The sequence below is a fragment of the Podarcis liolepis genome, assembly GCF_965112155.1.
Source record: "Podarcis liolepis genome assembly, chromosome: 1".
Classification (NCBI taxonomy): Eukaryota; Metazoa; Chordata; class Lepidosauria; order Squamata; family Lacertidae; genus Podarcis; species Podarcis liolepis.
In genome coordinates this window covers 62,573,968-62,589,183 of record NC_139554.1, presented here as the reverse complement: position 1 = coordinate 62,589,183, position 15,216 = coordinate 62,573,968, and the positions used below count along the sequence as shown (strand labels likewise).

The 15,216-nt window shown below is 43.1% G+C and overlaps 1 protein-coding gene and 1 long non-coding RNA gene across 2 annotated transcripts in view; one reads left to right on the top strand and one right to left on the bottom strand.

Moving 5' to 3' along the window:
* Positions 1-3,179: 3,179 nt before the first annotated feature.
* The window catches only part of LOC310689119, a 50,590-nt gene continuing 38,553 nt past the window's right edge, over positions 3,180-15,216 (top strand). Inside the window, exon 1 of the long non-coding RNA XR_014517339.1 lies at positions 3,180-8,998. This is a non-coding gene — a long non-coding RNA (uncharacterized lncRNA). The remainder of the gene's footprint in view (positions 8,999-15,216) is intronic.
* FIBIN (fin bud initiation factor homolog) lies at positions 4,085-12,160 on the bottom strand. Its single transcript, XM_083465823.1, has one exon. It carries the CDS (start codon positions 10,252-10,254, stop codon positions 9,604-9,606), a length of 651 nt encoding a protein of 216 aa, XP_083321949.1. The 5' UTR covers positions 10,255-12,160; the 3' UTR covers positions 4,085-9,603.

The following is a 15,216-nucleotide window of genomic DNA, read 5'->3' as shown; positions in this document are numbered from 1 at the left end:
TTTGAATTATGGTGCTGGAGGAGACTTTTGAGAGTCCCATGGACTGCAAGAAGATCAAACCTATCCATTCTTAAGGAAATCAGCCCTGAGTGCACACTAGAAGGACAGATCCTGAAGCTGAGACTCCAATACTCTGGCCACCTCATGAGAAGAGAAGACGCCCTGGAAAAGACCCTGATGTTGGGAAAGATGGAGGGCACAAGGAGAAGGGGACGACAGAGGACGAGATGGTTGGATAGTGTTCTCGAAGGTACCAGCATGAGTTTGACCAAACTGCGGGAGGCAGTGGAAGACAGGAGTGCCTGGCGTGCTCTGGTCCATGGGGTCACGAAGAGTTGGACACGACTAAACGACTAAACAACAACAAGAAAATGGGGAGCACTGAATCATTTGCAACTTCCATAAGGTCACCACCCCTGTCCTGACTTAAAAGTGAAATCCTGTGCCTTGATAGATACGATTGCTAAGGCTCTGAGGACACTCAGCCCCTGCCCCCCAACCTACCAACTGTAGAGCTGTGGCTGACTTGGTCATCCCATTACACAGGGTAGTCAGCAGGGAGAAAAATGAAGCACCTAGATTTCCCAACAAACAAAGCATTTATCATGTCCCAACTGATGGCAAGGGGAAGTCCCTAAGCCTGCCATGGCTGCCACCTTGAGCATAGCAAAATGTAAAAAGTGGTAGATGGATCGGGGCTCACATTTAAATCAAGCAGACTGATGAGGACTCAGATATAATATGAAATGATGAAAACTAGCTTTCACTATATCACAATATTTAAACAGGACGTTTAAACATCAAAATATGTTAAAGGTGATGTTTCTCCACCCCCCCTTTTCTCGACTAGCATTTGAAGCCATCTGCTTTTAAATGTTTGTTTTTTTTAAAATAGCACCAATATTAAAGGTGCTGCCATCCTTGATGCCCAAATATTAAAAGGCAACTTTGTTCTGTTTGCCAATGGACATTTTCATATGTGAAATTTAAAAACGTCCAACCAATTTGTCCTTTAGAGACATATGTCCTGTACGATTCTGCTTGATAGCATGAAGTCAAGTGCTGTAAAGATCCCCAACTCTTTGTTTAGAATGTTCAAAGTGCTTTGTTCCTTTGAAAGGCTGGAAAGTGCCTGTTCACTCCTGAACAGTGAAAATAAACACAGCTGCAGTGCTCACGGCATTTGTTCCAGAGTACGTTCCACTGGAAAGAATGAGATTACCCCAGAGCAAGTGCCTAGGTCTTATGTTGGCACTGATATGGTTTTAAATGGACATCAGTTGTTTTAAAAACTTCTAAAACATGAACTTGGGGTTTTTGCCCACTTCCTTGTTGTGTATGTAACATAAGACGGAGGAGGCATTAGACAGAAATGTTCTTGAGGAAAGGCATTGGGAATTAAAGGTTGGCAACTTTCAACCATCCGTTGTAGCTTGATCTGCAGACATTGGCAGCTGAGGAGGTCTCACTACTTTACTTTCTGTAGATCAAGTTGCTAGGGCCTTCTTTTCTGGTGAGTTCACAACCTTTGTTGAGAAACAAATCCACTTTGAGTTTTATCAAATGTTGATGCTTGTGACTTTTTCATGCTGCTGATTTAAGAGGGCAAAGAGCTAATTTATTTTTCATTTCATGCACCTGTTCTTTTACAGTATGACATTTCTGTTGAACATTCATTCTGATTTGTTTGCACAAAGCTTACATGGAGGATAAATGATGTCTGTTTACTGAGCATGCATTCTGATTTGTTTGTACAGAGGTTATACAACTTCCTGGCGATTGACTATCTTAAGCTTTCAAGTGCATGTTCCCATCAATTTCCTTACTGCAAAATTTCCCATGTTTTTAAAGTGTGTTCCTTGCACAAAAGTACATGAGCACTTTAATCCAGTTTCATTGAGGAAGCCTAAATTTGTCCATATTTGATTGACAACCTCCCACAAAAGTTTGGAAGTGGTCTGAATGACAAGGACAGGAAAATTACCAATATGACATTTTCTTTGGAATGTTACTTCGCAATCTGCCATCATAGTTATATCGAGCTCTTTCCTAACTACATGTCACAGTTAGATATATTTACTGCTTCCCATTGAAGTCATTGGCATTTCCAAGAAGGTATTTGAGAGTGTGAAATTCTCTAACCTATAATGCACCTTACTGTGTCATTTTAATGGTAGCAACTGCCAAGTATGGTATCTCTACATCTCCCTTTTCTATTCTGTGTAAACTTGAAAAGATTATAGACCATGATCCTAATATCAATATGATCTAACAATGGAATGGCACTATGATCAGGTTAGCTTGGAAGCATCTCAGAGTGCCATTTTATATGGGAGATGCTGAATGTGTGCCTTTGGCATAGGAGGAAAGGGTTAAGTAGGCTGCAGAATGTTGGGTTTAACTCCTATCAAGCAGCAATTTGCTAGAGAGGATCCACATAGAGGACCATCTTCTTGCTGTATCAAAGCTAGCCCAGCTTCCAGCATAGTTAAGCCAAAAATGGTGGTCACTATTGGAATGGAAGGGTTAAACATGCACTTAAATTTCTCCCAAACATACATAGGTTTTAAGTGTGCTTGATTTTGGCTGAATCATATCAGGGGTTTCTGTAGGATTTGAATAAACCTTGGTTTTTTAAAGAAACCATTGGATGGATTCAAGCCAAGAGTTCAACATTATTTTCTTTAAATAGAATTTACAAGTTACATTTTGGCCAGAGTCCTGACACTTAAGTAAATTGACACTCATGTTTTACCACTGTTTTTCAGGAAGCTGAAAGAAAAAAGTTCATGCTCTGAGCTCTGAACTTTAAAAAAAAGAAGTCTGATAGTTTTATAACCAAAGGAATGGCAAAATTCATTATCATTGTAACAGAACTGTAAATGTTTGTAATCAATCAATTTTATTACAGTATACTATTATTGCAGAAGGATTAGCCAAAGGAGGCAAAGTGTAAATGGAATGCTGTACTCTAATTATAAGTGTCAGCAGAAAACTTTCAAGTGCACTTTGTCCTGGTACTCATCTTCCAAAACAAAATGTTGACTTTTGAGACAAGGTGCTCATCAGTGAACACAAATGTAGGTGGAACAGTGCTGTTTGGCAATACAGTGGTGCCTCGGGTTACATACACTTCAGGTTACATACGCTTCAGGTTACAGACTCCGCTAACCCAGAAATAGTGCTTCAGGTTAAGAACTTTGCTTCAGGATAAGAACAGAAATCGTGCTCCGGTGGTGCAGCGGCAGCAGGAGGCCCCATTAGCTAAAGTGGTGCTTCAGGTTAAGAACAGTTTCAGATTAAGAACAGACCTCCAGAACGAATTAAGTACTTAACCTGAGGTACCACTGTACCATCATGTCCTACTGAAACAAAGAAAACAGTAGTCACGACAAATCTAAAGTTTGAGAGGTTATATCATAGGGAAAAAAGGAACTCTGGACAGTTAAGTCCAATCAAAGGCGACTATGGGGTGCGGCGCTCATCTCACTTCAGGCCGAGGCAGCTGGCATCCGTCTGCAGACAACTTTCCAGGTCATGTGACCAGCATGACTAAGCCGCTTCTGGTGCAACTGGACATGGTGATGAGTACCAGAGTGCACGGAAATGCCGTTTACCTTCCCATGGCAGTGGTACCTATTTATTTACTTGTGTTGGTATGCTTTCGAACTGCTAGGTTGGCAGAAGCTGGGTTAGAGCAACGGGAGCTAGTGTTACTCCACACTTTTCAATTCATTTTACCATCATTTTCATTACCACAAATGATGGGTTGGGAGCAGTGGGTTTGTTTGCACTAGAGCACCAAATCCACTTTAATTTTGCAATCTGAATTTGCTGGTATGTAGTTGAATCCCAGCACCAAAATACTGAGTCTGGAAGTGGCCTATATTTTTAAAGCACTACTTTATAAAAAAAACTTTATTGGCTTGGAAACTTTTACATTCAAATTCAATTAAATCTTATGTTAAATGAAAGAAACCCCTTGATAGGTTGCTGCTCAGATTTTTGCAGTGCTGTCAAAGGGGCAAAGGAAACTTCTAGAATGACATGATTAAAATGCCCTCCAAAACAGGACTTCAACATGTTTCTTTAAATATTTATTAGAACCATACAAAGACAGTATTCCTTCTTAAATGTAGATCATATTAACTTCGATTCTGAATTAAATAGAACAGTTGAAATTAAAATCAAATCAAAACCAATTCCCCACCATGCTCTTTTGCTATTGTCTAGGGGCACAAATGATTCTTTTTTTTAAAAAAAAAAAAGCTAGCAAAAGTATGGCAACATGAAAGTTACTGGTGTATTAGAACAAAAAAACTTAACCAGGTTTAGGCTGCAATACTAAGCATGCTTACATAACAGTCTCACAAGGAAATACGTTTAAAAGGAGGAGGAGAAATATATTTAGGAGCTGATGTTGTTATAAAAGAAGAAATAAGATTATGGAATAAAAAGAAATGTGTCCTTACACTGTGAACAGAACAATGGGAGAAATAATCCTTATTCAGGTGGTCACACACATAGATAATTGCAGGCTCCAGCTTCTGCATGCGTTTCACATGGCATTTGTGGGTACTGGTGGTTTACAGCAGGGTGGGGAATTTTTTTCAGCCCAAAGGACACACTGCCTTCTGGGCAACCTTCCATGCGCCATGTGCCAGTGGTGGGTGGCGGCAAGATGAAAGTGGGTGGTGCCTGCGCATGCCCTTCTCCACCCAGACAAGCAAGAGGCATTATTGGAGCTCAAGGGCAACCCGCCCCTCCAGCCAAGTGAAAACACTGGGGGTCAGAAAGGGGTAGGGTCTGGGGAGAGTTCCATAGATAGAAAGTCCTTGAGGGCCACATTTGGCCCCCATGGGTGTTTCCTCATTACTGGTTTGCAGGTGACCATAAAAATGTCCTGGTTTTTTATTACAAAAGAAAGAAAAATCACAGCTTTTAGTTTGAGCTACAAACTGCTTGTTCTGGAATAATCTCAGCAAAATGCTGTTTGCATTCCAGGAATACAACTAAAGTTGCAAATTTGCACAATTAAGCTGATTAAGCCCAACAGACCAACTATATGGAAGAACGCAGTCCAATTTAACTGCAGCCTACTTCACGCTATGACAAGATGTATAAATTATAAACACACATACCATGGATCTTATGTCTTATGTAAGTGTGCACAGGACTGCAACCCATGCCAATTTCACATGCTGGTTGAAGTGAGCTATTGGCCATGCCCATATCGGAGTGAATGAGAAAACAAAAGGTAAACCAGGGCAAAATGTGTGACCACATATACACACCTCAGTGTGGATTTAAGACTCCTTGTTTTATCCACATTTGGCTGTTGAATTTGTATTTAGGGGTGTATTTTTTAGGGGGGCAGTTTCTGGTTGAAAACAGCAATAGAAAGTCCAAATAAGAATACATTATTAAAGATACACAATGGAATACAAAATAGTTGTTAAATATTAGAATGCTTAACTTAATATGTCAAGATTTCATGTATATTTGTTGCATACCATTTACAATGCATACTTTCAAGAAATAGTAAATTTAATAAATACCACCCTGAAAAGCAAACTCTTATTAAAGGGTGTCTCATACCTCTCTAGGGTATCAGTGGAAATGAAGCTAAAGTAGGCCTGCTTCTGGATAACCCAGTATTATAGTATTTTTCTCACTATGTGATTTCTTACTGCTTTGTCACATTGTTGAGGACACATAGCCAGTTTCTCACTAATGCAAGCATAGGTAAGAATAGTCAAATGGTTGACTATAAGGGTTGGCCCTTATAGATTGTTATTCAATCAAGCGGGAGCACAATGTGACCAGTGGTGCTGGTTTACACATAATGAACATGGTATGGGGCAAGCCATTGCTGGACCACTCATGCCTGCAAATTCACAAGCAATCCTTCAAGAGTCACTAGTGAAATCACAACATGTTTCAGAACTAGATGACTGAGCACTGCCCAGGTTAATTAGTTGACTTGACAATGACAGAAAGAAAGCCAGCTAACTTCTGATATAAGGGTTATCTTACAGTGCAATCCTATATTTTTCTGTTCATAAGCCAGCCCCATTGAGTTCAATGGGACTTAACTTCCAGGTTAAGTGGGTGGCAGTGCAATCCTAGGGAAATGCCCTTGTACTTCTAAGCTGACATGTAAATAAATATATATAGAATTAATGGCTAACCTGAAAAGGTACTTCCAATACTTGATATTTAATGCAGCGATCTTAAAAGAGCAGAATCAGGAAAGGGCTAGTATTATGCAAGGTACTAGGAAAAGGAATAGGTGAAGGAATGAACCATGCGCTGAGAGCACTGAGATGTGCTTGGTAAAGAATCCTGTGGCCTTTACAGCATCAAGCCTATGCATATTTATTCAGAAGCAAGTCCAACTGAGTCCAATGGGGCTTACTTCCAAGTAAGTATGCACAGAACCCACAGCCTAAGTTTTCTTGTAGAGAGATGCAGGTAATGAAATAGCTGGAAGACTGGAATAATTTTGGAAGGGTAAGAGTGTCTGCAAATTCAGCAATAATTGCCATCAAGCATGTGTTATATTCAGTACTATGAAAGTACAGAAGATGGAGGGTAGTATTTTAGTATCTGAACAGATGTCTTAGGAATGCCTTTTATTCCAGACAAAACAGCCCCCTTGTACACAATACATCCAGTTATTTCCAAATACCTCAGCTCTGCAGAACTGTGTCACAGGCACTGCAATTGCAGAGCACCTCTTATTGTTTAACATGGCAAGTGAAATCCCTACAGTGCGAGCAATTAGGAAACAGAACAGCTAGAGGAAAGAAGTGTGGTGATAGTGATGATGTAGCAGCAAGGGGAAAGGATTTGCAGCAATGGAAAAGACTATTGCTACTTGGAGTCAAATTACTGTTGGGAATTCATATATCCCAGGTGGCTACACATTGAAATAGAAAGAAAGTCTTCTTCTGCCCTGCTGGCTCCAGGAGCCTTAATCTCATCCACTGAAAGCCTGAGGAATTAGATTCTTATTGTTTACCTGTACAGTACCTGAAATTCCTAGTGCAAAAGAAGAGTCAACAGGATTTGTCACCTTCTTTTAGAGTGGAAATCTGACTACCTCCGTTCCATTTTATTCTTAAAGGTTACTTGGAAGCGTTCCACTATCTTTTTTTCAAAGGGTACAGAATTACCTGTTCTGAGCTTGGAGTAATATTGCCAGAAAACCCTATTTTGGTTTTAAGGACTGCCCCTTAGTATGGAGCACTGCCATTCCACATAAGAGAAGAAATGTTTTTTTGAAATGTTACAGCTCCACTAGAAAACCACTCTGCGGACACCATAGCAATTACTTTTTATATTTAGATCTGGCAAGTTCGAACTCTCGATGAAGGGAAGGATGGCTCAGATTCCAATCTCTCACTGTTGCTGGCATTCCAGCTGGGCTGTCTCCCAGTGGGCAGGAAATTTACATCCTGGAGAGAGCCAAGCTAGACTCAACAGTAGCTTCCAACTACGCTAAATCCTTTTACAGAATTTAAAACAATTCTTGCACAAAAGGAAAGAGGAGGAAAAGGATGGGAGTCACTGCTTCAAGTTTGGCAGAGTTTTTCAGGCAGGTCCTAGGGTTTTGCATCTTAAAGACTGTCACTTGTTTTTAAAAGTGCCTAAGACACAAATCCACATTTGATAGAACAAAACCCTTGATATCAGAATGTTCACAGCTCCAGCTCACCTAATTTTGCAAGTTTAGAGGAATGTAATCAGAAGTACACTAAGCACAGTTGTGTATTCTGCACTGAGTAAAGGTAGCACAGGAGAGATGATGGCGGCATGGGAGAGATGAGATGATAAAACTGTTACTGTAGGTATTCTCCATACTCTATGACTGGGATAAGTGTTAAATATGATAACAAGGTGGGAATTTCCCCCTCAACCTGTGAAGATAACCCCATAATTTTTTATTTGAGAGAGAGAAGGCTATATTATTGCAGTCTTGTGTGATATGGATGAACACCACACCCTTGTACTTTGCCAAATAAATAGTTTCCACATTCTGGCTCCATACAACCTCTAATGAGTATTTGAATTCCTGTTTTCCCCAACACACACTGAAAGGATGGGAAACTTATTCTCTTACTTCTCTTGAGGCCTCATACAAAAGTTTGCAGCTACCTCTCTGGAAATGTTTACAAAAGATCACACCCTTCTGCTCCCGATTATGGAACCTAAAATAACTCCTTGATTTCATACTCAGAATCACTAATCAAGATTTTAAAAAACCTCCATGTCAGCTATCAGCTGTGAAAGAGTGGAATGAAACTTCTCTTTAGCTATCCTTAATTAAGTCTGACAGGCTTACAGAAGGGGGTAAGGAGCAACAAATTCCCCAGTTGGCCAGAGAATATGAGGATTGCAACATGATTTAACAACTATAAGTTGACAGACAATTAAGACTTATGACCTGGGGTGACCCTTGCAATAGTCTTGGACAGGTCACTCAGCTTCATCTCTTCCAATATAAAAGGGGCAAACAGTGGTCTACCTCACAGGTTTGTTGTGAAAACACAACCCATGAACAACTGGCTGCAGTTGGGAGGAAGCTGAGAGCAAGGTCCAAAAGCTATTAGCAAGTCATTATCTTTTGGCCTCAGCGACTTATTTCCCTGGGTTACTGACCACAACTGGTTTCAGAGTGCCTAACTCTGCTGAATTGGGACTGATTGCAAAGTTTTCCCGTATGTCCAGGACTATCTAATAATATAAATACTAGTAAGACTCGTGGGATAGCTGTGCAACCCAGTTATCCACAACTGAGCTACTCTTGGTTGTGCAGTAGTGCAGGCTTCAAAAGCTGCTGACAAGTCACACTGTAGCTTCCATATCCACATCTGGAAAATGCATGCATATGTAATCCACCAATGGGTTTTTTTTAGCCAGCAAGGCTGCAGTTCGATATATGCCTTCATGGGAGCATGGCTGGCTGAACTCAACAGATCTTATTTCCAAGCAGGTAGGTATAGACTGCCCTGTTAATTGCTTGCACCTCCCTTTTACACATAACCCTCAAAGCAGAGGATGAACACAACACAACCAGCTTATAAGCCACCTCTCCGCCACCCACATGATCTATGTGCATTCAACAGCTGCATGACAGGCAGAAACCCAACAGGTGCAGTTCTTTTCACACAGAGATGTAACAGTCACCTGTTGAGTTTCTGCAAGTCAGAAAGTTGGGAAGGGCACAGGAGTCTGCAAGCATTATTATTATTATTATTATTATTATTATTATTATTATTATTATTATTAAAAAAGCAAAACAAAACAAGTGTTCCAAGCCATTTGAGTGCCTAAGGCAGAAATGGCACCCTCGGTGGTGCCAAATAAAATAAGACAGCCCAATTAATTGCCAGCTTACTGTCCTTTAATATAGCCCCACAACAACCTGTCCCCTGAGGAGAACCACCGCCTCCAGGGTTCCTTTGCACTTTCAAAGTGCTACGCGGGAAGGATTATATGACAAGGCGCGCAAATTACGCGCGTGGAGGGTTTCCGCGCCTTGGCGAGCTGTTGTGGGGCAGCGAAAGGTCCCAAGTGGAGGCGTCGTCGGCGTCCTCCTCAGCCTTTGAGGTACTCGGTCTTGAGGCGGCTGAGGCGCGTGCCGTGGCTGCGCACGGTGAGCGCGAGCAGCTCGTACTTGTCCCGGAGGCCCGCCGAGACGGCCAGCGTGTCCTTGAGGAGGGCGCGCGCGTGCACGAGCATGCCGGCGAAGTCCTCGCTGAGGCGGCTCCCCTCGCGGCTCTCGTGCTCCTGGCCCTGCCGGAACTTGTTTTCCAGCTCGCCCAGGGACTTGTCCGAGTTGGCGTAGGCGTCGCCGATCTGCGTGGCCTCGCGGCGCAGGTACTTGCCGTAGCTCTCCTCGCCGTCCAGGTCGTACGAGATGCTCTTGCGGATGCCCTCGAGCACCCGCGCCGCGTCCTCCACCTGCCGGCCCAGGACGGTGAGCTCCTCGCGCAGGGTCAGGCCGGGGGCCGCCGCCGCCCGCTGCTCCTCCTCGGCCGCCCAGCAGCGCCGCCGCTCGCTCACCCTGAAGAGCAGCTGGCACTTCTCCGGGTCGTCGTTCTCCTCGTAGTCGCCGTCGGGCACGAAGTAGTGGTGCAGCGTCCCGTTGGACATCTCCGGGTACAGCGGCCCGTCGAAGTAGCCGCGGCACACGCTGCCCAAGCAGCCCAGTAGCCCCACCAGGCGAAGCCCCAGGGGCAGCCCCATCCCGGCTAAGGGGAGAGGCGGAGAAGCGGCTCCCCGACGGCGGGCGAAGGCAGACGGCGGCGGCGGAGCGCGGAAGATCAAGTGCTCTCGCCCTCCGCGCGGGGCTTCATTGGGGCTCGCGGTTGGGCTTCTCCTGAAAAAGATCTCTCTCGAGTCCCCCACGAGATCGTCTCTAGTCCTGTAGGTGGGGAGCTGTGTGCGCGGGGAGAGAGCGAGCGAGCGAGCCCTAGGGAGGAGTTGCTTTTTATTTCTTTCCCTCCAAGTTCCCCATGCACCTCCAGCACGTTTTTCCTCCTCCCTCCACTCTGCCTTCCAAGTGAAGAAACGTGCGAGCAAAAGCAGAGAGAGAGAGAGAGATTCTAAGCTAGACCTGCCTGAAGCCGCTTGGTTTGCTACCCTTTTGCTGCTGCATCTGGATTGGTGGTGGTAACGCGGGATCTTGGCTTTTGGCCGTAGGATCTCTCTTTCTCTCTCTCCCTCCCTCTCAAATTACAACCACCGGTCCCGTCACTTCTGCAAAAGTCCAAACGCCAAGTTTGGAAGGAAGCCTTTAGACCTCGGTGCCATTGTTAAAGCTACAGTGTCATCCCTTGTGGAAAGCTGGACTGGGGGGGGGGAGCGGTGGGAGAAATAAAGGGGTGAGGGGAGATCCCCAATTAGTTACGCTTGAAGAAGGCAAAATGCATGCCAGGCACAGCTAAAGTCTGGGAGAATGGCAGCAAGATTTCCAGCAGAAATCCCAAGCAAGCCCCGTCAACTTATTTTGAAGACAGACATCTGCAGAAACGGCAGTGTTTTGGGATGCTTGCACTAGGGTTGGGTACTGAGCACTTTGTAATGTCTTGCGCCATGCACACGGCACACCACGACTGCAACCCCTTTGAGGGGAGGAGGCATTTGTGATGTCATGAAATTGAATGAAGCAATTGCCACATGGTTCTAGATCAACGTGACAGCTGCTTGTGTGACTAGGTCTCACCTGAGCCCCGCTTTTTCAAGTTTTTAATTAAAAATTAACCCTGGCCCAGGGTTTCCTTTGAAGGCACATATGGCCACCACCTTGCTGAAACTAAGCACACACAGGTCTTTTTATTTTGCCAATATAGCTGGAAGAAAGATGTAAAAACACCACTAACTGACATTAACAATAACCGTACTCCATCAATCCTAACTTCAGCATATGGGATAATATGTGCAGTAGGTATTTCAACAAAGATCAGCAATTAGGAAAGGGCAGTGTGAGATCTTCAGACTACTGAGTAGTAGATGCTGAGTTCTTGTCCTTCTTTGCAGGATCTACATTTATTGTCCATCTGTTAGTTCCCACATCATGGGAAGATAATTTAAGAGTTTGTGAACAACTGCAAAAATATAAATGATTTCTCCAAAACATAGCTCACACAAACAATAATTTCTGACCAGAAAGCTAACACCACAGGACATGCCCACATCATGTGCCTCAAAGAGGTGTTTTTAGCATTACACTGCCAGCATCAATATAACCAGCTCCCTCCTATAAAGGCACTGTGGAGTCCAAAATACCCAGAGCATCATTTTTTGTTGACTCAACCTTGATTTTAAATCTAAAGATGGTAAAGCAACTTCCCATGGACTGAGCTGAATGAAACATTCATTAAGTTCCTGAGCATCCAATTTACAACAATTCAATAAACATTTATAAACAACTAATATGACTTCAGCTTTCTGCAAAGATTTAATTGTTTTCTCAAGCAATGTGGGAAACATTGAGGCACACAAAGCTGACGATCCATAAATAGATGCTAAAAGGTATTGCAGTTGAAGAAGATACAGTGCTGGCACTCAGCACTAGCTGGTAAGTGGTATCTGGACCACAAAATGAAAAATGACAAAAATTCTCCATTTGATCCTCATGAATATATCCTACTATCAACCCACTTTTTCCACAATAAGGACTTTGTCTATTTTCATAGTGTGCTGCTTTGCACTCCATAATGGAAGAAAAGTCAGGTATATGTTTAAGAAAATATGTACAGTGGTACCTCGCAAGACGAATGCCTCGCAAGACGAAAAACGCGCAAGACGAAAGAGTTTTCCGTTTTGGAGGTGCTTCACAAAACGAATTTCCTATGGGCTTGCTTCGCAAGACGAAACGTCTTGCGAGTTCTTGCGAATTTGTTTCCTTTTTCTTAAAGCCACTAAGCCGTTAATAGCCGCTAATAGCCGTGCTTCGCAAGACGAAAAAACCGCAAGACGAAGAGACTCGCGGAATGGAGGCACCACTGTAAATAAAAAAATTATTTGCCCTATATGCAAGAAAGCACACAGTGCCAAAAATGAGAGTAAGGGAAGGAAAGAGCAACAGTGGTGGTGTAGTTTTAAGTGGTGTGTTATGATTGGGGAGACCCAGGTTCAAATCCCCACTTTGCCATGAGACTGTCAGAGTGACCTTGAGCCATTCAGTATAATCTACCTCACAGGGTTGTTGTGAAAATAAAAATCAGTGGTGGAGAACCATTACTTCTTAGGGAGGTCTATACATGAAATAAGTAAAATAAGGCAGTAATTATACATAGCTTGAAAGATTTTAATTTGTAGGTAGACTGTCATGAGAAAGTTTGGCACAAGTTGCTCGATCTAAACAGTTTGTGTTGCAGGGTTGGGAAGCTGCCATCTATATGCAACCAAATGGGTTTTAGGGTTTTAAGCTTGACCCCATTGGCTCTAGAATAACCCTAAATCATACACCCATTGATATGTCCATGGATTTCAGTAGATCTACTCTTTTAGGTAGAATGTCACCCAATTATTTAATGCATTAACTTATGTTATTGTTGTTTAGTCGTGTCCGACTCTTCGTGACCCCATGGACCAGAGCATGCCAGGCACTTCTGTCTTCCACTGCCTCCTGCAGTTTGGTCAAACTCATGCTGGTAGCTTCGAGAACAGTGTCCAACCATCTCATCCTCTGTCGTTCTCTTCTCCTTGTGCCCTCCATCTTTCCCAACATCAGGGTCTTTTCCAGGGAGTCTTCTCTTCTCATGAGGTGGCCAAAGTATTGGAGCCTCAGCTTGACGACCTGTCCTTCCAGTGAGCACTCAGGGCTGATTTCCTTAAGAATGCAGAGGTTTAATCTTCTTGCAGTCCATGGGACTCTCAAGAGTCTCCTCTTGCACCATAATGCAATAGCATCAATTCTTTGGTGATCAGCCTTCTTTATGGTCCAGCTTTCACTTCCATACATCACTACTGGGAAAACCACAGCTTTTGCTATACGGACCTTTGTTGGCAAAGTAAGCACAAAACCAAAATGGGATGGTTTTAGAAAGACTTTAGTGGAAGGTAGTGCTACAACCAAGAAATACAAGGCACACATTGCAGATAGTTACATATCAACTTCTCCATGACCCAGTTCTCGAGGGGTATTAATAGTGCTTTGCCAGTTTACATGGTCCAGAGTTGCACTGCAACTGCTGCCCAGTTGGTGCTGACATGTGACAAGGCCCTTTAATTGGTGGTTCCTGGCTTGTGGAATCCACAGTCAAATGCAGACCACCAGCCTTGTATATTGGTCTCTAAAAGTTCAATGATATTTTTGTTGCTTGCCTGGGACTGCGAAAAGAAGGTTTGCTAAGCACCTCTAAGGTTGATGAATCATAAGTTGTGCAACCTCCATAACCCATTCATTTCTAACTGATTCCTCACCCTTTGCTTGGACTTTCCAAGACTGGTTAGAATATTGAATGTAGGGAAACTCAATTAAGGACAAAGGTCAGATACAAAGGAGCAGACAAAACCACATAGCAGTTACTCATAGAATTATAGAGTCTTAAGTAACCTCAAAGATAGTTCAGCCCAACCTCCTGCTGACACAGAAAATTCACTGTGAAAATGGGTGCACTTAGGAAATTGCATTTCTTCTACCAGGGCAAGAAAAACTGGCAATGCATCAATAGGAGGAGACTGGATGTGTGATGATAGGTAAACAGTGGAAGCGTTTAATTGTCTATCAAATGGATGTTATGTGACATCCAGAAAAAAACTCATGGGTTAGGTGACTAGAGACTTAATTGCCAGACTTTCTCTCTCTCTCTCTCTCTCTCTCTCTCTCTCTCTCTCTCTCTCACACACACACACACGAAGAGATACCAATGACCATCCCCAAAGAATTATAATTGAATTGTTACTATGCATTGCCTACCAAAGCCAGCTAGTTTTTGTGTCGCCTTTTAAACTGAACTTGGACAAAGCAAGACATAGCTCTGTTCTCTTGAAAGCATGTGGAGCAAATCCTAATTCTGTTTTGATAACAGGCACGCTGTGAGGTTCCTTTGGCAGATGTGATGCAGAGTCCTGTTCCATTAATAGCTGGATGGTGTGGAGATGTCTGGTTGTTGAGACATCACCCAGCACCACCGAAGTGATTGCATTCAGCACTACCAGAGTGACTGCAAGCTCAATGTGTGCTGTGATTTGAACATGTTTGGGAGCTGCTAGGGCACTTCTCCTTTGACTAACAGAGCAATAGCAGAGGAGCGTGCACTTAGGAAAAGAACAGCTAAGTAGCTGGCATGCTAAGTCTGCAGTTTATACAGCAGTGTCTCAGTGTTTCTCTGTGCTTCCCATCTGTCATAGCCACCTGTTGTGTCTTGCATTCAGTTTAGATTAGGAACCTTTTCAAGATTCAGAGTGCCAAACATTTTTGCGCCAGTACGGTGGGACCCTGGATAAAGTGTCTAATCCCTATGGCAATAAAATTGCTAACTATTGCTACTACTGACTCCCATGAAGCTCTGCAGCTGCACAAATATAGACCATGGAATAATACAAAGGCCCAGTTCTTTAGCCTATTACATAAATTCATAGAACGGCACAGCAGACTCTAATAAGGAGTGGGTGGCTAAAAGTAGCTGTCATGGCATAACTGAAGGTTGTTTTTCTTTTTAGAATTCTTCATCTCCCTGATGGGGTTTCCTGGAAATA

Coding starts and splice junctions, on each gene's coding strand:
- FIBIN (XM_083465823.1), bottom strand. CDS start 10,254: ATGGGGCTGCCCCTGGGGCTTCGCCTGGTGGGGCTACTGGGCTGCTTG.